A 22,085-nucleotide genomic window follows, 5' to 3' on the forward strand; every position below is an offset into this window, starting at 1 on the left:
AGCAGTTGGAACTAATAACACATTTAGATAGGAGGCTGCCAAGCTATTTAAAAAAGTAGTCTGCACCATACATGTCAGACTGCCAGCCAGCTGTGCAAAGAGTATGAACATTGAGTGGTTTCATCCCCTTAAACAAAGAATATTTATTTGACTGTGCATGGAAAACGTAGGATACAAATATCCCAACAAATAAAGTTAATCATAAATGCAGCATAAAGTGCAAAGAGTGGGTTTGTTACCTTGGGGAAGTATCTTTAGCATTTAAGGTTGAAGTGACATTGTACTCAATATTTTCCCAATCCAATGGCCAAAGTCAATAGGTGCTGCTGCTCCCATATCTACAGCAGTGAAAGGACAGCCTGCGGAGAAAATGACAGGTCACACAATTTGAACAAAAGTACGCAGAAATGGGAGGCAAACACAGAAAGTATTTAGGCTAAATCAATTAAAACTCGTTCCAAACCATGTATCTAAATATACCTACTAATAAAGTGAATGATAAAATAAGCATAAAGAGCATTCAGTGGGTTTATTACCTCGGGTCAGTATCCTTAGCATTTATGTTTGAAGAGACCTTGGAGGATTTATTTTCCCAAAACTCTGGCCAAAGTCAATAGGTCTTTGTTTATACCATAGCTGCAGCAGTGAAAAGGACAGGAGTAAGGTTGATGCAGTTACCAATGCAGATATTATATAAAACTTAAATAAACCACAAAGATATGGGAGGCAAACACAAAACAGATCATTGGGCTGAAACATCTAAAAATTGTGGTGAAATAATGTTTGAGCTATTGCAGGGTGAAATTTTAAAACAGAAAATAGTCTACTATTAATCAACATAAATGTGTGTCATGTAATTATATGAATAGTTTTATATTCATCGGGCATATACATCTAAAAATGACTTAACTTATACTCATTATATGCTTTGTGATGGTCAGTGTAATACCAAAAAAAATAACAGGCCAAAGAACATTATATAAATACTGTCATACATATTGGGTGCTGTCATTGGTGGTTGAAAGACTTAAGCTACAAAAAACTAAATGAGGTTGCAAGGAAAAGTATATGCAAAAGGTCGAAGCAATAAAACTTGTAAAATTTGCATTTCATAATTCAACACTTGTGTGACTAATACTCAGTAGTTTAGGCATATAGATAATGGCAATTAAATTAAGTTTGCAACTGAATATCATCATTACAAATACCTAACTATGAGGTTAGGAGTTAAAGTACGGGTAAAAACATGCATAACGACGCGAATTAACTAACAACATACTTAATATTTGGATAATCTCCTTACAAAAAGGGTGTCAAATAAAGTTATGCATCAAAAAGGAACCAAAACATCAGAGGTAGGCCCACCAGTTTACTCCTTCTTTATAAGCTTAGTCTTCCTGATAGACTTGGCTTTAGTGGCAGACTGCTTGGGTGTGATTTCTTCAGACAACATGGCATCATTGATAGAGGTTGATGGAGCAAACCTCTTGGCTGGAGTAGTGCTGGAGCTGGCAGTTGGACTCCCTGAATTGTTGCCAGCGACGGATATTGGAGCAGAATCTGTTGGTTCAGAAGTGTGTGTTCCCTAGTTATGCAAAAGGGAAAACATGAGCATTGGTGCATTGTTTGGTGATGCAGTTGCATTGAAATTATTAAAGGCTGAGATGTTGTATTAAATGGCTTACATTAGCGGTGATTGGCTCCTCAGTATGACCATCCGCCGGAATTTCTTTAACAGCAGCAATTGAGTCTATCTGCAAGAATTCAACAGATATTTTTTTTGTTAGAACTTACAAATTCTATGTCACGAATGAATTTAATTAACATGTAATGTTATAAAGACTAAAATAGTACCTCATTAGGTGTGAGGTAGTTGTCAAACTTTTCGTATAAATTGTCATCGTGAAGTATAGCCACAATAGAGAATTGCTCAAAATCAGATTGATACTTGACGCGGAAGACCAAGTCTTTATTCAACAGTACATCGAGATGTGCAGGCCAAATCTTAGGGTTATCCTCTCCAGCCTAACCATGGTAACAAAAAACTAACATCAGTTTTGCATATAATTGGAATCATGTAAGAAAAACAGAGAAGATTATTATTTAGTCATTTTCGTGTATTAGTTCCTGGTCCAAGTGAAATGATAAAAAATATAAAACAAATGAGAAGACTATTACCTCCTTCATAACTTGTTTCAGTTCCTTCGCACTCAATTTTGTGTAAGGAATAACATCCTTGTCCCAAAAAGCAAAAGTACCATCGTAATTATCATACACAACCTCAACCTCAATTTTGAATCTAAAAGAAAAGGAAACATCAATGTTAGCGACTTGATAATGCTTAAACAATCAGAATGTTCACTATATGTAGTTTAAGTTATAAATGACTTACTTAGTCACAGGTTCAACATTGGTAATTCCGCACGAACATTCAAACTTATCACCGAGTGACTTGTTAGAAGTTTTACAGCCTGGGCATGCTTCAAAAAACCAGCCAAACTTTGAAGCTTTGAAATACTTTGTAGTTCCAATAGTGGTTGCAAAACAATCCTTAAGGGTAAAAACAGTAACATGTCATAATTGAATATCCAATGCAGTATTATATGGCATATTATGCAAGAACATTTAAAAAAGACAAACCTTTTTTAACTCAGCAATTGCACGGATACTTTTGACCTCGTCGAGACTCTTCCAATTCTTGTTAGCGGATTGAAGAGATGAATCACAGGTTAAGGACAAGGAAAGCGCAGGGGCATTGGATGAATCATTTGCACCAAAGCTGAAAGTGGAAACAGTTTGACATTGTAGATGTTTTCAATTGAAGTTTCAATAAGTAACCATGATACTTTAGCAACAGTTGGAATTACCTAGTTCTGAATTCTTCCACTTGTGGATGTTCCAAGTTAATGAGAAGTCGAGAACCATTCCATGCATTAGAGAGAGATGGTAAACCATAAACTGTTGTACATAATAAACTTACATGTTAAGAAACATTTTGAAAGATATAATAATGCTTAAGTTTAGTGTGATGCATCATTGAAAAACTGATTAGGAAAATATTTGATTAAACCTTTGTTTGGCTTGCACCATGCATGTGTCAAGACAATGATTGTAGGACTTTTTTTCTGTGTGCCAGAGGTATTGTAGCTCGAGAATTGCTTGCAATAATCATCCCATAACACAACCTCAATCACGTTTCCTTCAACATCACGTAAAGTGATATTCACGCAAGACTTCCTACCATCTCCTCCCATCTGTGTCCTAAGCACTTCATGTAAAACACCTATGACATCTGCAATTTAAGTTATTATTAGGTTAGAGAAAGGCCAAAGAGACAACCTATATGCATATGCTAAGTTGGTAAGTATACAAATAAAAAACAACCTATATGCTAATTTGCATACTCACCATAAAGCATATCAGCCTTGAAGCTTCCTTTGAGAAAGTTGTCTATAGGGTGAAAGTTGTATTTGTGATGGGGTATGTCGGGAAACGCCACATTTGTCATCGCAGTCCCTCCATTGAAGACAATCTTGAGTGGGTTAGAACAAACTTTTAAGGTTCCATCATTAACAATAGGCTCTCCATTATGAAGTGTATATGTTTCATGTTCTTTCACTTGATCAATCCAATCTTTGAAATCTCGGCTACGGGTGGTGACGTGAATTTGATCACCCTGTGCCAATCAAGGCCAAAAGATGAATAAAACATTAGACACAAAGATTCAGAGTTTCCAAAATATAGATGTTGAGTTTCTGCAACAACACACTATAGTAATACAATATGTATTCATTAAGCATAGCAAAAAACTTTCTTACAATGAGAGCATAGCAGAAACTCCTTTTGCAATAATAACAATAACTTCAGCACAGAGGAAAAAAAAAGGAAAGACATCGCCTTCTTTCTCATATAGCTACAACAAATGATGTAGACCATTTACAGATAGATAGATATCACAAAACACACACAAGATTCTTCATTTTACATCATTGGGCAGCATAGATAGATTAGAATAAAAGTTGCTAGATTTTCAGGATACATTTGAAAGAGACCCACAGATTCAGAGTAATGGTTAATAATATGAATAGCTAATGCTTTTGTAGCTATATCCTCTGAGGTAACAAAAACATTAGACACACAGATTCAGAGTTTCCAAGCCATATAGACAAAAAATAAAACACTCCAAGAACAGACAAAAATAACACACAGATTCATGTTACAAAGAAACCAACAACACACGGCAGCAAAGTTTACAAATAATAGACAAAGATAGAGCAATTTGAGATAAAGATAATCAAACCTTCACATCCTGAATGACCAACTCGATGTGTTTCTGCCCGGTTTTCTCCTTAACGACCCACAAATCAACAACCCTTATTTGCATCTTCCAAACTTGGTTTCCTTTGACCAAATCCTTGATGAATATCGGAGCCCTTGACATTGTTCTTGAAGGAGTCTGTATAAAAAAAGCAAATGTATTATAAACTGAGGCAAAGGCATGGTCAAGTACGTTAGCACAACGTTATATCAAAACCCAAAAAGAACAACCTTGAGGAAGGAGATGAGTGCGCTGGGAGAGAGGGAGATATGACTTCGCTTGCTTGGAGAGAGATTGCAAAAGGAAGAGTGTTAAGACTGGTTTGAGTGTTAAGAAGAAAAGGAAAGTCAGTGGTACCACCGTAAGTGTTTAGGAAGGAGGGAAGAGAAAAAAGTGAAATTTATGTAGGAACCAATGAATAGCAAACACTTGGCATGGATGTGTCCAAAATAGATAGTTTGTTACATTGTTATCCTTGGTTAAATATTATTAGTTAACGTGGTGCTATACTCAAAGAAGGGGCAAAATTGTATCTAGCAAACAAAAAGGAACAAAGTCTAGTATGATTAGTTATTTACTGAAATAGCCTTTGAGTAGTGTAAAGTTATTTTAGTAGAAGGGTAGATTAGGAAAAGTGGTCAATCTTATAGTAATGGTTAGGATAGTAGATTGTCTATGATAATGCATTTTCTCACTACACCCTATGAAATTGGGCTTTACATAACTCTCTTACTAGCTAGGCTCAAATATAAAAATAAGAAAGCCTATTTATTTTGAGAATTTCTTTAAAGACCCCTGCCTTCTTGAAAATCTGTGGCGAAATTTTCAAAATGTCCTTATATTTCGGAGATGCATCTCCGAAATCACTTTTTTCTGAAAAAAAGTTGATTTCGGAAGTACACTTCCGAAAACACAAAAAAAAAGGTGTTTTCGGAGATGTATTTCCAAAAACACAAAAAAAAAAAGAGTTTTCAGAGATGCATTTCCGAAATCAATTTTTTTTAGAGAGCGAGTGCCTTCGGAGATGTATATCCAAAATATTCTAATTTTTAGTCTAGGAATGTTTCGGATATGCATTTCCGAAAAAATTCAATAATTATTAAAAAATTAAAATCAATGTGAATCAATACAATTAATAGTATAATTACTTGTATTAATTAAAATATATTATAAAATATATATCATTATAATCAAGATATAATAATAATAATAATATTAACCTAATAAATATTTAAATTAACATTTTATTTTTATATAAAAAAATTAATAATAATAATAATAATAAAGATATTTATTTTCTATTTTTTTATGATACATAAAATAAATTATTTTATAAACTAATTTTCAAAAACAATTTTATAGTTATAAAAAAATCATTTTATAAACAAAATTTCCTAAACAATTTTAGAGTTAAAAATTATTTTACTAACTTATATAAATTAAAAATATTCTAATTTCATAAGTAAATTTTGAATTATATAAAATTAAATATATACTTTATTTATTCATTAAATAAAATTAAGACAAATTTTCTTTTTATTTTTTTAAACTAAATGAAAAATAATTTTTTATCATAATTAATTATTAAAATTATTTTTATATTTTTTATTTTTATTTAATATTTTAAAAAATTATGTAATTTGAAATTTATATTAAAATATGAATAAAATAGTAAATAATTTTATTCTTATTTGATCTCTTTTATTTTAAAATTTTGCTGAATAATTATTAATGTATTTATTTTTTCTATAATAATTATTGTGTATTAGTTATAGTTTTAGTAATTATTAATATGAAATTTATTTATTAATTTTAATTGAAATTATAATAGAAATATCAACAGTATAATTATCATTATTATTTATAACTTATAAATTATATCAATTTTATAATATATGAATTAATCAATATCCCAAAAATTTTTAATTTTTGGGATATTTTCGGATATGCATATTCGAAAAAACCTCTGATCATTTTTTGGGGTTTTTTTTGGATATGCATTTCCGAATTAATCAAAATCCCAATTTTTTGGTGTTTCGGAGATGCATCTCCGAAATAATCAAAATCCCAATTTTTTTTGGAGATGCATCTCTGAATTCTAGGAAAATCTAGAAAAAAATTACTTCGGAATTGCATTTCAGAAGTAGGGGTATTTTTGGATTTTCGCTGGAGGTTCTCCCTATAGGGGGTCTGTAAAGAAAATCTTTTTATTTTAAGACCTTCCTCAAACCGGAGTGTATGCTGTTCAATCCAAGTTTAGAAACAGAGCAAAGAAAAGGCCAAAGTTGAGGCCCTTTATGAATAAATCGGCAACTTGTTTAGAAGAATGAATGAGCATGAGATAAATGATATTATCTCGGACTTTATCACGAACAATGTGGTAGTCCATCTATATATGATTTATCTGTTCCTAAAAAAATCGGGTTGTTGGCGATGTGTATAGTAGATCGGTTATTGCAAAAATTATTACTGGTTGATTATGAGTAATGTCGAAGTTACGAACAAAAAGAAAGGGCAACCATTGAGCTTCACAAGTGTCGTTCGCTAAGGCACAATATTCAGCTTCAGAAGATGATTGTGAAACTATATATTAGTTTTTTTTTGCTTTTCCATGAGATAGTGGAGCTGCCAAAGTAGAAACAGAACTCGATTGCTGAATGTCGTGTTTCTTGACACGAACCATGTAACGCCCCGAATTTAATTAAATTGGTTAATTAAATTATCGAAGGATTTAAAGATTGGATATGGTCGAATATGGATTGTCGGTGTTATTTTAAGAAGCGTATTTGAATTTATTAAGTAAAGGTCGGATTTTAGTCGGATGGTCGAAGAATAATATTATTTACAAGTCGGAATTTATTATATTGTTGGAATATTAATAAAAGTGATATTTTGATTTAATTGGAGTTGTTAGATTTATTGGGCCTAAAATTGAGACACAAATGGAATGGCTCCGAAATGGAGTACTTTGGTGATTTAGAGTTTTATATGTTTGGGCATAAGCATGTGTTGTCTGTGGAAGAGGTAGGGGAGGCACTGAAATTACCGTCCTCTGGACCAGGCGCCCCCCCTGAAACTTTTCCTGCCTGTGAATTCTGGGAAGCCATTACAGGTGCAGCTGGGTACAATCCAAGCAAGGCTAAGGCCTCGGGGATTCATAACCCTTGTTTCCGTTATGCTCAGAAAGGTTTGGCTTTCACCTTGTTTGGGAGGGGGGATAGTACAGGGGTCTGTGCGAAAAGAGAGCTATTTTTGTTGCATAACATGCTTGAGGTAAGCCGGGTGAATGTCGCTGCTTTTGCTGCTAACCACCTGAAGCAAGTTGGTAATGCTTCTTGTGGAGAGATTTCAGTTGGGGGAATGATCTCTCAATTGGCTGAGCACCTGGATTATGGCCACTTGTTGAATGATGAGCCTTCTTTACCGGGTAAGAAAATTGATTTGCAAACTCTTGTAAATCAGAGGATGAAGATAAAAGTTCAACATCTGAAATTTTGATGACGACAACACATGACAATAGCTTTCAATCTCGATGATGAGAATATAACCAAAGAAATTATCTTATGACTCATTAAAAGAACTCAAGATCAAAGTGCACGTATAATTAGAACTATCTAGCAAAAGTCTTGAAGTTTTAGAGAAAGGTGTAAATGTTTTCTAGGTCATGTCTGTGTGTCTGTCTAAGTGACCCGAGTATTGTAAAAGTAATGAAGTAGCTTAAGAGTGCAAAGGCAACTCTCTCTCTCACACACACACACACACACACAGATGCCTCAAAATATTTTCTCAAATGTGCTTAAACTTATTAATCATTTTCTAAGCCAAGACAAGTGATTAAAAAGTTGTTCAAATTTTTTCAAACCATTTTAAAACTAACCACTCGATTGGAAAGTTGTGTCAATCGATTGACAAAATATTTATGAGCCATCTAATCAATTAGCACATTGAGCTATCAATTAAAAGAATGCTAAACAATTAGTCAAATGATAAGGAAAATACATTAATGACTTGCAACGACTCTATATCTAAAACTTCCTTTTTGGGCTTGTTTATTCGATTAAAAATGAGTTGTCTAACCGATTAAAGCTTTATGCTAATCAATTAGATCATTATTTTAGCCAATGGATAATTTCTATTTCTGCTACTATAAAAAGAAGACACACTCTCACTTCAAAATACACCACTTTCTAACGTTTTCATATTTCATTGTAATTTATCTCTTTAATCTCCTTCTCTCTATCTCTAGAAAATATTTTCTTTCAATTCATATTGCCTTAGTGCTAGTAATTGAAACCTTGCTTGTGAGAAAGGAATTTTCATAAGTGATTGTGTTGGTCGTTTATATTATTAAGGGTGCAATAATCTTAAAAGATCGAGTTTGGTTCTTGAGATAAACCTTCCATAAAATCTTTGTATTTAGTTTCTTAAACTTTATGGGAATAAGCTTTGTTTTGGTTATTGCGATAAGTCATAAATCTCTAAATGGTTCGTTAGCTTATCCTGGGATAAAAGTTTTCATTCGCTGGGGATAAGCTTGTAAAAATCTCAAGATCAGATTGTATTAAGGTTCGTGGGCATAACCTTTAAAACTCAAAGTTTATAGTCAAAATCTCTAGAAGACCTCTTGGAGAAAGGACTAGGCCAAAGTTCGATCAAACTTGTATAAGTCTCTGATGTAACTTCTCTAACCCTTTCCTTTTAATTTCCTTAATTTACTTTTAGTATTTTATTTTCACTATCAATTACTCAACCTAAATTACTAATACGATCTTAATTGAGAAAGGTACAAAATTAATCATGAATTTTAAATACCAGAATTAACCCCCCTCTTATGTTTAAAGTAACTTATCCAACAACTGGTATCAGAGCCTAAATCCTGTTAAGGACTAATCGTCTCAGGAGGAAAAATTTTCTTCAAGCTATTCACTAAACAAACCTTTATCCTTAAATGGAGAAAGGTATAATTTGTGGAAAGAGAAAATGAAAATTTTCATAGAAGGGATGAATTGGGGTATTTTGAAAAGTGTGAAAGAAGGACCATTTGTCCCTACACATGAAGTTGATGGTGTTATAAGAGAAGGGAACCAATTGGGATACTGCAGGGTGGAAACAATTGTACTATTTTTGCTGAAAAATCGAGTTCTAAAGAAAAAGAACACTACGAGAAAGAGGTTGATCAAGGGAATCGACAAAATAACCATGGCTATCGAGTGAAGGGTGATATTCCATTATTCTACGGAATAATCTGAGTGGATAAGTTTCTAGATTTTCAAATCGACATTGACAGGTTCTTCGATGTTATAGATGTCCCCGAGAACAAGAAAGTTAGGATGGTGGCGATCAGGCTAAAGAGTACAGTTGATGTTTGGTGCGATAATTTTGTTGTTCAAAGCAAAGCAAAGGGTCAGTCAGATCTTAGCAGAAAATGAAACAATTGATGTTTGAGCAGTTTTTACCGGAGGATTATGAGCAAATTCTTTATAAGATGTATATTGAGTGTGTTCAGGAAAATAGAACTAAAACATAATACGTAGCTAAGTTCATGCGTTTCTCTAAGCATAATGAATTGGGAGAATCAGAGAGCCAGAAAGTGGCATGATACATCAATGGCTTAAAGGGATCCTTGCATGAGAATATGAGTTTACAATTTGTATGGACCATGGTTGAGGCATCCAATCTAGCTTTGAAGGGTTATACGACAAGAAAAAGAGTGCAGCAATCAAAGATTCCAACCTTGAGAGTAAGGGGACTATCAACCCTAATGGTGTCTAACAGGGTAAAACACCAATCCAAAGGCAGAATAATTTATATGTTAAACCCACCGGAGACAAGTGTTATCGTTGTAATGGAAGAGAGTCAAAGATCAAATGTTTGATCAACAAGAAAAGGAGGACATGTAGGACATGCGATTAAGAAAATTTAGTGTTATATTAAAAATTTAATTTAATTTAAAATAAAATAAAAATATGACATGACAATGAATTATAATGTTTGATTGGTTGAGAATACCGATACCCAAATAAATTCAAGGATATAGGGTGTTCGCCATTTATTTTATGGATTCTAGAATTTACCTTAATCCTTTGTGATTCGGACTTCGGACTGCGTCAAATACATAGTAATTAGTAGAGCCACCGTCGTTGTTCTCTCCCATACCTAGAATCAACGGACAAGGTAGACACCGTATTTGGATTGCCTGCAGTCAAAATTCCTGCAGTTACACACAGTCAAGTGTATTTTGTGAGTGCTTGTCTTGTTTTTGAAAGGAGAGAGAAGATAAATTTTCTAACTTAAAAAATTGGTTGAGATCATTTTGAGTAAACTGCAGTGACTACAGGAGAAAAACAACTGCAGTGAATCCTAATCCGTAGCCACCACCATTGCCACCTTATCGTTAGAGTAACAAATTTTTTTTCATCTATGTCTATGTTTGCCCATAAAATCAAAACCGTTTTCAATTCTCTCCCACGACGACCTTCACTCCACCAAATCAAACTAACCCACGCACACATCATCGTTTCAGGCCAATCCCAGTCCCGTCTCATCCTCCACATTCTCTCTCTACTTTCTCTCTCTACATTCCCACTCAACTACTCCCTCTCCGTTTTCAACTCAATTTCTTCCCCAACAGTTTTCGCTTTCAACTCCATCATTCGTTGTCACGCAAAATCATATTCACCTCCTTTCAACTCCATTTCACTTTATTCCTCCATGCGACGTCGTTTCCTCAATCCCAATCAACACACCTTCACTTTCCTCCTTCATGCATGCACCAAGGGGAGGACTCTCACGTTCACGTCCACAACTACCCCTGGTGTTCAGGTTCATGGTCATGTGATCAAGCTCGGTTACGCACGCCATGTGTTTGTTCGAAATGCACTCATTCATTTTTACTTTGAGGGTTTTTCAACGACTGAGTATTCCAAAAGGGTTTTTGATGAAGATACGGATACCCTTTGCAGTGATGTTGTTACGTGGAACTCTATGTTAGCTGGTTTGGTTAGAAAAGGAGAGGTTGGTGTTGCGGAGAAGATGTTTGATGAAATGCCGGACAGAGATGTTGTTTCTTGGAGTACTATGATAATGGGGTATGTTCAAAATGGGGATTTGGAAGATGGGTTGGAGTGTTTTAGGTTAATGAGGGAGAAAGGGATAAGACCCAATGAGGCTATTTTGGTTACTGTGCTTTCTGCTTCTGCTCAGATGGGTTTGTTAGGGTGTGGGAGGTTTATTCATTCCGCAATTGATTATTTGAGATTTCGAATAAGTGTACCGATTGGGACTGCTTTGGTTGATATGTATGCGAAGTGTGGTTGCATTGAAGAGTCGAGAGCCTTGTTTGATCGTATGTTGAAGAAAGATATATGGACTTGGAATGTTATGATTTGTGGGCTAGCTTCACATGATCGTGCAAAGGAAGCACTTGAGTTATTTCATGAGTTTATTAGTGAGGGCTTTAGTCCTGTGAATGTGACTTTTGTTGGGGTTTTAAATGCTTGTAGTAGGGCGGGTTTTGTTAGTGAGGGAAGGCATTACTTTAAGTTGATGGTGGATGGTTATGGAATTCAACCGGATATGGAGCACTATGGGTGCATGGTTGATCTTCTGGCTCGTGCGGGATTAATAGATGAAGCGGTTCGGTTGATTGAGACAATGACTGTTGCACCGGATCCTGTAATGTGGGCAACATTGCTTGATGCTTGTAAGATTCATGGATTGGTGGAAATGGGAGAAACAATTGGAAATAAGTTGTTAAAGTTGGATCCGACACACGATGGTCATTATGTGCAGTTAGCTGGAATCTATGCAAAAGCAAGAAAATGGGAAGATGTCGTTAGAGTTAGAAGGTTAATGGTTGAGAGAGTTGCCAATAAAGTTGCGGGTTGGAGCTTAATTGAAGCGGAGGGTAAAGTTCATCGCTTTGCTGCAGGAGACAGAGATCATGATCATTCTTCTGACATTTACAGAATGCTAGAAATAATAGCACTGAGGATAACTGAAGCTGGTCACTCACCAAAACAGCTCACCTGAGTAGCATGATATAAGAGAAGAAGGTATTCAATTTTCGAAACAGGGGAATGATAGGGAGGATTTAGTTACCAAAACATTTTCATGCACGACCCATGAGATCATTCAAGATATTGTTTTATTTAACAGTTATGTCAGTAGGATAAATATCAACCAAAACATCCTGCTCAGTCAATTAGGTTTCCCAAGGAAGGGATTTATTGAGAGGGATTATTCGGCAAAACGTTTTTAGTCAAGGGTCATAAGATATAAATTAAGTTATCTGGAATCTATGCAAAAGCAAGAAAATAGGAAGATGTGGTTAGAGTTCGAAGGTTAATGGTTGAGAGAGTTGCCAATAAAGTTGGGGGTTGGAGCTTGATTGAAGCGGAGAGTAGAGTTCATCGGAGACTAGAGTTCATTGCTTTGTTGCTGCAGGAGACAGAGACCATGACCATTCTTCAGACATTTACAGAATGCTAGAAATAATAGGACTGAGTATAACTGAAGCTGGTTACTCACAAAAACAGCTCAACTGCGTAGCATGATGTAGGAGAAGAAGGGGGTTGGTTTTTCAAGCAACGGAATGATAAGGAGGGTTTAGTTACCAAAACATTTTCACGCATATCCTGTGAGATATCATTCAAGATATAGTTCTATTTGACAATCATGTTGGTAGGATTTTCATCCGGATGGAAGGTCCTTGGCGCTCTTGGAAGAAAGGGATAAATTTTCCATAACACCTTACTCAGTCAATCAAGTCTCCCAAGCAAGGGATTTTTTGGGAGGGATTATTCACCAAATTGTTTTCAGTCAAGACACCTAAGATAGAAATTACCAAGGTTTTAAATAACGGGTGCGGTCGAGCGAAGGCTTTCGCGATTTCAGTCGATACAGGTGTTACGATAATAATTGCGGTCGTCATGTTGTGAATTAACCACAATTTGTTCTTTATCACAAAACGGTGAATAACGATATCTGCATCGGCACCTTTCGATACCGTTTTGTCGAGGCTGTTTTTGCGGTAACGGACCGTTTTTTAAAATCTTGAAATTTCGCTAGTGGTATTTAACAATTCTGCCAGTAGAGTTTTCATCTGAATGGACGGTGTATGGTGCTCCTGGATTTTGTGTTTTTCTTAGAGGGGAAATAGAGTTTTATTTGACTTGGGGCTTCTTGTGTACACCATAATCATGTTCAGAGCATTTGTTGATCAGCAAATGCAATTGAAAAATGCTTGTATATGATAATCACGAGGGATATTGATTTAGGCTTGGTATCGTAGAAGGTTGGAACATTTTGATTCAAAAATTAACATTCTAAAGATTTGGTTTCTTAACTGATTGGTGATGTTCAATTCTTCAAATCATCAAAACTAGTTCATTGGAATTTGAAGGTACATTTTTTCTTCCTCTAGGTTTTAATTTTTCAAAGCCATTTCTGTTTATGTGTTGCCGATATGCTTCAAAATAATCTGCATCGAAGCTGGTCATAATCTGGTTGATAACTTTCGGGTTTGGAAGCTGAGTTGTATTCTAAATGTAAAGTTGCCTTCTGGAGTTCTCAGCTGTACCATTGCAGTTTTTTGGCATTTTTGTGTGGAGTAGCATAATCTTGTTTTGTGTATAAACCTATTCTGGGCGGTGTTCTTAGAGACATCTTGTGCTTAGGTTCTTTCCATTCTATTCAAAATTATCATTGCTTATAAAAAAATCATGATTTCGTTGGCATCGGGTTATGGGCGTGTGTGTAATGTTTATGTGGTGAACATGTAGTCATTTTTCTGCTCAGATGATCTTGTAGATCCATGATGTGGTGAACATGTAGTAATTTTTCTGTTCAGACGACCATTGGTCAAGATCACTTGTGCTACGAAGCATAGCAGCAAACCACTGATTCTTCCTCTTTATCTCACAGTTCATGGATTTAAGTGTCTCTGTCTATGTGTTTGATGATTCAGATGTTTATAATTGATTGCAGGTGGTATAATAATGTGTTTTGGCCAACCAAGTTGGTGAAGGTTGTGTTGTCCATAGTTTTCATCAAGAGGACGGTGACATGATATCATTTTCGTGATGTTTTTTTGGAGAGAAAATAAACACGTATAATTTTTATATTGGACAACAGTACCAACGATAGTTATTTTACTGTATCTAAGTTTTGTACTTAATTATGAGGATTACTATTTAACAGTGTTTGGAGCAATAACTCTATTGTTGAAGTTGAATGTGAACTCCATTGCAGACCTCACACCCACACGGTTCAGAGCGAGAGAGAAGATGAAGTTATTAGAACCAAATCAAATCTCAAACTTGCATTAATTCTCTAACTGAATTATAAGTGTTGGTTATCTACGAGTAATGAATCTTAAGTGTCTAAATCAAATCTCAAACTTGCATTAATACTTGATAGTAATTATTCTAAGTAAAACAGTAAATTAGAGTATAAATTACTACCAATATCATCCCTTAATTCATATTCTCAAAAGAAATAACACCAAGATCATTCCTCAACTTGATGAATTGATCTGTCTTGATTGACTTTGTAAGAACATTTGCAAGTTGCCTTTGAGTGCTGCAGTAGATAACCTCAAGCACTCCACTATGAATTTGATTGTGCAGAAAATGGAACTTTGTGTCAATATGCTTGCTCTTCTTGTGCAATACGAGATTTTTTTGTAAGACTTATGGTTGATCAGTTGCCAATCAACAGCTTCACTGGTGTATGCACACTAAACTTCAATTCATGCAACAAATTAATTAGTCGAATAGTTTGACAACCAATTACAGCTCTAACTATATATATGCTTCACAAGTAGACACTGCAACTATTAGTTACTTTTTGGAGCACCATGAAATAGAAGTCCCCAAATATGTAAACAAATATCCTATTGTGTTTCTCCTATCCACCCTATCTCCACACTAGTCAGAGTCTGACTAACAGACCAACTCAGCATCATTGCTAACTGTACTAAATGGAAAAATAATCTCAAACTTCAGAGTTTCTTTAAGGTATTTAAGTATTTTAATGGTTTCCTGATAGTGTAACCACTTTGGTTTACTCATAAACATACTAATCACCCAAACTTCATAACAGATATCAGGCCTAATGTTACATAGGTACCTCAAAGAACCAACCAGTTGCTTGAAAATAGTAGAATCCACATCTTCACCATCGTTGTTAGCTTCTAACTCGTGGTTTGTCTCTGCTGGTGTATCTGTAGGCTTGCAATTCATCAGCTCAATTCTCTTTAGCAACTCAATCTCATGCTTCAGTTGGTGCATAACGATCCCCTTAGCATTATACAAAATCCACATCCCTAGAAATTATATCATGTTGCCAAGGTTAGTCATATCAAAAGCATTCAACAATATCTTTTTGAACTTGTTCATCTCAGTGGTGCATCTCCATGTGCCTATTGCCTTTAGAGGTGTGTTGCACATACACACATACTTCAGTTCACATTTCTTGAATCCCTGCTGCTTGAAAATAAATTAATTTTCAGATTCCAAGCTCTTGAAGCTTGTTTAAGCCCATATCAGGCTTTATGTAGCTTGTACACAATATCTTCTTTATTCTTCGTCACAAATTCAGGAGGTTGTGACACATAAACCTCTTATTTTAAGGGACCATTTAGAAATACAGAATTGACATTTAAATGTAGGAGAGGCCAATTCCTACTTGGAAATATAGCAATCATCATTCTTATTGTTTCATGTTTAGTTACTGGTGCAATCACTTCAAAGTATTATAAAATACATTTTTTTAGGAATTCTCTAGCTACTAACATTGCTTTATGCTTGACAATTGACCCATTCTCTCACACTGGTGGATTTCTTGTTCTTTGGCAAAACAATCAAGTCCCATGTCTTGTTTCTTTCAATTGCCTCAAGCTCTTTCTTCATGGCCTTCACCCACACTTTCTTCTTGAGCGCCTCATTAATGCTAACAGGTTCAACATCCATCAACAATGCACAATGTATGACTTCTCCTTCACTGTCAACCTCAGTATCTTGAATTAATTCAAAATTTGTCAAGCTTTTTGGCATCTGTCTAATTCTTTGTGCCCTTTGAATATACACTAATTCATCACCACTCTCACCTTTTTATTCATTTTCATAATGATGCTCATTTTGTGGCTCGTCAACTGGTACCTCATTCAGTGGTACTATTTCATCATCAGTAGGTTATACAACATCATCATCACCACGTTTCTAATACCTTCAGTAACACCTCTCTACTGATTTCAATCTTGTTGGTAATAGGGAAACAGATCTTGTAAGCACATATGGAGTGGTAGCCTACAAGTATCATGACCTTACTCTTATCATCCAGCTTTCTCCTAATGGCATCAAGCACATGCTTAAATTATAATAATCCAAACACCTTGAGATAAGTAACACTCTGTCTTCTCCTAGTCCTTTTCTCAAGCGGAACCATTTCCTTTAGCTATTTTGTTGGACACCTGTTAAGTATGTATGTTGAAGTACTAATCCTTACCCCACAGTATGTGAGGTAAGTTTTTCTCTTTTAACATGCTCCTTGCCATGTCAAGCAAAGCCATGTTTCTCCTTTCATAAAAAAATTATGATCTGGTGTATATGGAGCATTCATCTCATGTTCAATTCCATGCTCTTCACAAAATTCTTTGAACTGATTTTGAGTTGAATTCTCCTCCACCATCAGTTCTGAATATCTTTAATTACTGACCACTTTGTTTTTTAACTTTCACCTTCAACTTCTAAAATTTAGCAAACACTTCATGCTTAAATTTAATGAGTGCCACCCACAACATCCTTGTGAATTCATCCACAAATGGAACAAAATACTTATTTCCACCAAGTGAAGGCACCTCAAAAGCTCCCCAGACATCATAATGTACTATTCACAAGACATGTATGGCTATAGAAGGCAACTCAGATGAGAACAGAAGCCTTGATTTCTTGCCTCTCATGCACACATCACATGATTTCTTTGGCGTCACATTTATAGGAATTCCCTGTACTAAATTCTTGGACTTCAAATGACCCAAACTCCTAAAGTTCAGATACCATAGTCTCTTGTGCCACAATGCACTTTCTTTCTCCATGTATGTTGCACTAAGACATTATGTCTCTGTTGATTCAACATTCACCTTGAATGTTTAAATCTTGTCCAATTTAGACTGCATAATTAGCCTCTTCTCACAATCATATAACTTCAACAGATTCTCTTCCATGGTCACTGGATATCCTTTCTCCAACAACTGACATACACTCATCAAGTTATTTTCATGCCAGGTACATACCACACGTCTTCAATCAGGACATTTCTACCATCCCTCACCTTCACCAAGACATTTCTCATTCCTTCAACAATTAAGTACTCATCATCAAGACATATGATTTTGGTTCTTTTGCTAGAATTAAAATTGATCAACCACTGTTTGTTTCCAATTATATAATTTGAGAAGCCTATGTCGATATACCACCACTCCACCATCATCTACAGTCACAGTTAATAACAGTGGTGGATCCTGAAATTTTCTTCAGTGGGGGCAAAAAATATTTTATATATTTGATTAAAGAATTTTTTATGATTTTTTAAAATACAAAAAAAATCATATAATTTTTTTTTCATTTCCAACAACACCATCAAATATACTAGTTTTCATATTCTAACAATGTTTTATGACTTTTTTTTCATCGCCAACAATACTATCAAATATTTTAGTTTATATATATATAACTAATAACTCAATAATCATTTAACAATTCATCTTTCATACAGTTGTGCATTCTATTTTTCACAAAATTCCTACTGAATAATTTCTTTTCAACAATAACACATGCTACAAACATAAATCATTTTTAATAAAACTTATAACAAAAAAAAAAAAACTTTCAAACTTACTTTTGTAGCATAAATAAAAGGGCAAAATTAAATGTATTAAAGTAAAATAATTAAAGAAATAAAAGATAAAACCTATAATTTTAGCATTAAAAATCAAAATTTTATAGGTTGAAGTAAAACAACTAATAGAAAGTCAAAGGAGAAAATGCCTAAAAATTAAGGAGTATAAATGTGTGGAGGTTTTAATTAAAGAGTTATAATATGACTTTATGGTAATTGAATAAGTGTAATTTAATGAATTTAATTAAATTTAATGGGGGCTAAATAAATAATAATATAATACTTTAAATGAAATTAAAAACTTTTTGTGGGGGCTTGAGCCCCCATTCTAGTCTACATGGATTCGCCCCTGGTTAATAACATAAGTTCCTCATATTAATCACCTCTAGGTATGTTAGCTTCTTCATTCTTATTATCCTTATTTGACCAACATTCACCATCAAAGTGACCAAACTTATTGTCTGTAGTGAATCTTTCTCTTATCAAATTTGTCCTTTCCTCTTTGGTAACTCTTATTTTTCTTTCCACCTTGATTGGAAAATTCTTCCCCCCTCATTATTATCACCATTTTTCTTATTTGTGTTCTCTATCCCTGCCTGTTTCTTATACTACCATTTGTATTCCTCCAATTAGACTTATCACTATTTCTTTTCTTAATAGTTTGAGCCTTAAGAGCCAGTTCTATTTCTCTTTCAGAATTTCTCTCAATCAATCTTAGTTCATGTGCCTCTAAACTACTTTGCAATTTCTCAATTTTCTTTGTGCTAGTGTCATTCGAGTGTTCAATTACTACAACTATGTAATCAAACTGAGTAGTAAGTGATCTTAGTACCTTTTTAACAATTGTTTTCTCTGAGAATGTTTCTCCGCAAGTCTTCATCTGATTCGTCACTGCAATCACTCGTGAGATGTAATCAGGAACCTTCTCATTGCTCTTGATGTTCAGATTCTCCCATTCTTTGTGAAGATATTGCAATTTCACCTTCTTCACGGATGCGTAAACACCATAGCACCTTACAAGTATGTCCCACACCGCCTTCTCCGTCATCACATTAACAATCTTCTCAAAGACCTTCGTGTATACACATTGATGAATATACAACAACTCTTTATGACATTTCTTCCTCGTCTTACGTTGCGTGTTTCTTTGAGCTTTTGTTGCGTTCTCACCTACTAGTGTGTAACTGTCATTGACAAGCTAAAGCACATCTTGAGCACCGAACAACACACGTATTTGGATCGACCAACGATTCCAATTATTTCCATTGAACACTGGTAAATTTGTGTTCATTCCACCGTTTGCCCTGTTCATCGTCGTTTTATGTGAAATTCACTTGTTTCTCACCAACACTCGTGTTTACCCTACCCTGAGAATCAAAGATTGTGATTCTCTTCAACTGCGTATTACAATTCAGTGTAAATTTGAGGAACGAAATCGCACACACCTCTCAAAATGATGAAGACCTGACTCTGGATACCAATTTGTTGAAGTTGAATGTGAACTCATTGCACACATCACATCCACACAGTTTAGAGAGAGAAAGAGGGAAAGAGAGGGAAAGAGGGGGGATGAAGTTACTAGAACCAAATGTACTCTCACAATTGCATTGATTTTCTTTAATTGAGTTACAAGTGTTGGTTATACACAGTTAATGAATCTTAAAAGTCTAAATGAAATTTGAATGTGCATCAAATAAAATATAAATAAAAATTAACAATAATACTTGACAATAATTATTCTAAATAAAACAGTAAATGGGAGTATGAATTACTGCCAATATCTATAACATTGTGACATACGATTTTTTTCAAAAAGTTTCACGAGTTATTAAATATTTAGATACATATTATCATTTCCATTCTTACACACTTATATTATTTTACATTATTTTTAGTAATATTACATGATTTTTAGTAAAATTTTATAAAGAATTTTATTGTTTTAAATAAAAACGTCTGTATTATAGGGACGGGTAATTCTTTAACGACTATTTTGAGATATACCATGATATACCCTAAACCATAATTATGTAGTATTATGTAAGTCTTGTGCAAAAATAAGTATTATGTAAGTCAAAACATAAAAGTTCATAATTAAATCTCACTATTTTTTTATACTATAAATTCAATTTTAAATTATTTTTCTCTTGTTTAGCCCCTCTTTTATATTATTTATTTATTTATAAGTTGTAGTAATGTCTTGCGAGATTTTAGTTGTACTGGTGTTCAACTATTTCATCAAGATTGAGATTCTCTTAAAATCTCTCTTGATTGGTTTAGGAGGTTGTCCAACAAAACCTTTTTTTTAAGATTAACCTGTCAAAATCTCGTTCTTGATTCGCAGCAAGCTTAGCCTTGTGAAAAACTCCACTTTTTGTTTGAAGGATCAGCCTTGTAATATCTCTTAGTTGTGTGTAATAAGGTTCATCGACATTACATAGTAAAAATTCAACAATATTAATATTATTAGTTGAACTCTCAAGAAATTTGTTTCTTGAAGAGAAGATTAGGCCGAGAGATCGAACGAACCTTTATAATTTCTGTCATTAATACTGTCTCCTGTGAATCTTCCAATTAAGCATAACCTTTATGAAGTCCATATTGGAAATGTCAGAGTTTATGACATTTATAACACTAAATGGTCTCTTTATTCCAATTTTGACATGCGTCATTAATATCATCTCCTATGAATCTTTCTATCTGTATAAATTTCGTGTAATTCATATTAAAAATTTCCAAGTTTATGACATTTATAACACTCAATGGTCTCTTTATTCCAATTTTGACGATCCTTACCTCTTCCTTGTCCATACCCTCCCCTAAAAGTGGCTCTTCCACTACCTCTAGCACCATTAATCTCTTTGTGAATCATCTTTGAAGCGTGTTATTCTTCTCCATTTATTTTGAATTTTTACTCATGAACGAGCATAGAACTTTGTAAGGCATCCACAAAGAGTTGGTCATCATTGGATTCTTCAATCGAATAAACAATATAAGTCCATTTATCGGTATGGGTTCTCAAAATATTATATCATCCCTATAATTTGTCATGTCGATTGCAACCGTCATTATTCGAACAAAGTAATCATTGATAGATTAATCTTGCTTCGTTGCCAAAACCTCAAAATTTCTCTGTAGATAGTTGAGTTGAGCTCTCTTGACTTGAGCATTGCCTTGACACTTCATATTTATCTAGTCCCAAAGCTGCTTAATTGTCTTATTTTGTGTGTCTGTCTTTAGAATTGACTAGTCAAGAGTTTGAAACATGTAATTCTTAGCCTTTAAATCCTATGGCTTCATCTCCTCTAAATTTTACTTTTGTGTTTTCGTCGTCCATACTCCGAGGATGTGAGTAACCTGATTCGGCAACAATTCCATATTCTTTAGATCGAAGAAGATTCTCCATGACCATGCTCCAATAATTATAGTTGCCATCAAACTTCGAAATGAAAGGTGGTTTTAAAACGGTTTGTTTCTGACTTTATCTTTCTTCACTCGCTTACGTATTTATTTTTTTAACATTTCTCTTCACTCTTTTACGTGTTTTCTCTCAAGCCAGTGCTCTGATGCGAGAATATTAAATGCATGTATCTTGAATTAGAAGAGTGCGAGAACATTAAATGCATGTATTTTGAATTAGAAGAGTAAGTATAAAAAAAAATAGAAATAAAATAAGTAAACTAGAAATCACATTCACAACCACGTTCTACCTAAGAAATAGAAAATGAACTTGATCAAGAAATAGAAAATGAACTTGATCAAATCAAATCATATAACAAAATATCCTAAAAACTAGGACTTTTATTAGACTATAGAACTTATCATTTCAAGCCTTTAGATGGACAAAAACGTGACTAACTAAGTGATA

The 22,085-nt window shown here is 34.2% G+C and overlaps 2 protein-coding genes across 2 annotated transcripts; one reads left to right on the forward strand and one right to left on the reverse strand.

The window, feature by feature from the left end:
* Positions 1 to 1,369: 1,369 nt before the first annotated feature.
* On the reverse strand, positions 1,370 to 4,441 carry LOC131632566 (uncharacterized). Its single transcript, XM_058903306.1, has 10 exons — positions 4,301 to 4,441; positions 3,409 to 3,676; positions 3,071 to 3,292; positions 2,868 to 2,958; positions 2,641 to 2,779; positions 2,393 to 2,550; positions 2,179 to 2,299; positions 1,855 to 2,025; positions 1,686 to 1,754; positions 1,370 to 1,585 (listed from the first exon to the last, which is right to left on the reverse strand). Exons 1-10 carry the CDS (start codon positions 4,439 to 4,441, stop codon positions 1,370 to 1,372), a joined length of 1,596 nt encoding a protein of 531 aa, XP_058759289.1.
* Positions 4,442 to 10,459: 6,018 nt separating this feature from the next.
* Positions 10,460 to 15,078, forward strand: LOC131632577 (pentatricopeptide repeat-containing protein At5g66520-like). Its single transcript, XM_058903315.1, has 2 exons — positions 10,460 to 13,721; positions 14,306 to 15,078. The coding sequence occupies exon 1, from the start codon at positions 10,739 to 10,741 to the stop codon at positions 12,347 to 12,349; it is 1,611 nt and encodes a 536-aa protein (XP_058759298.1). The 5' UTR covers positions 10,460 to 10,738; the 3' UTR covers positions 12,350 to 13,721; positions 14,306 to 15,078.
* Positions 15,079 to 22,085: the final 7,007 nt, after the last annotated feature.

Source organism: Vicia villosa, unplaced genomic scaffold (genome assembly GCF_029867415.1).
Source record: "Vicia villosa cultivar HV-30 ecotype Madison, WI unplaced genomic scaffold, Vvil1.0 ctg.000966F_1_1, whole genome shotgun sequence".
Lineage (NCBI taxonomy): Eukaryota > Viridiplantae > Streptophyta > Magnoliopsida > Fabales > Fabaceae > Vicia > Vicia villosa.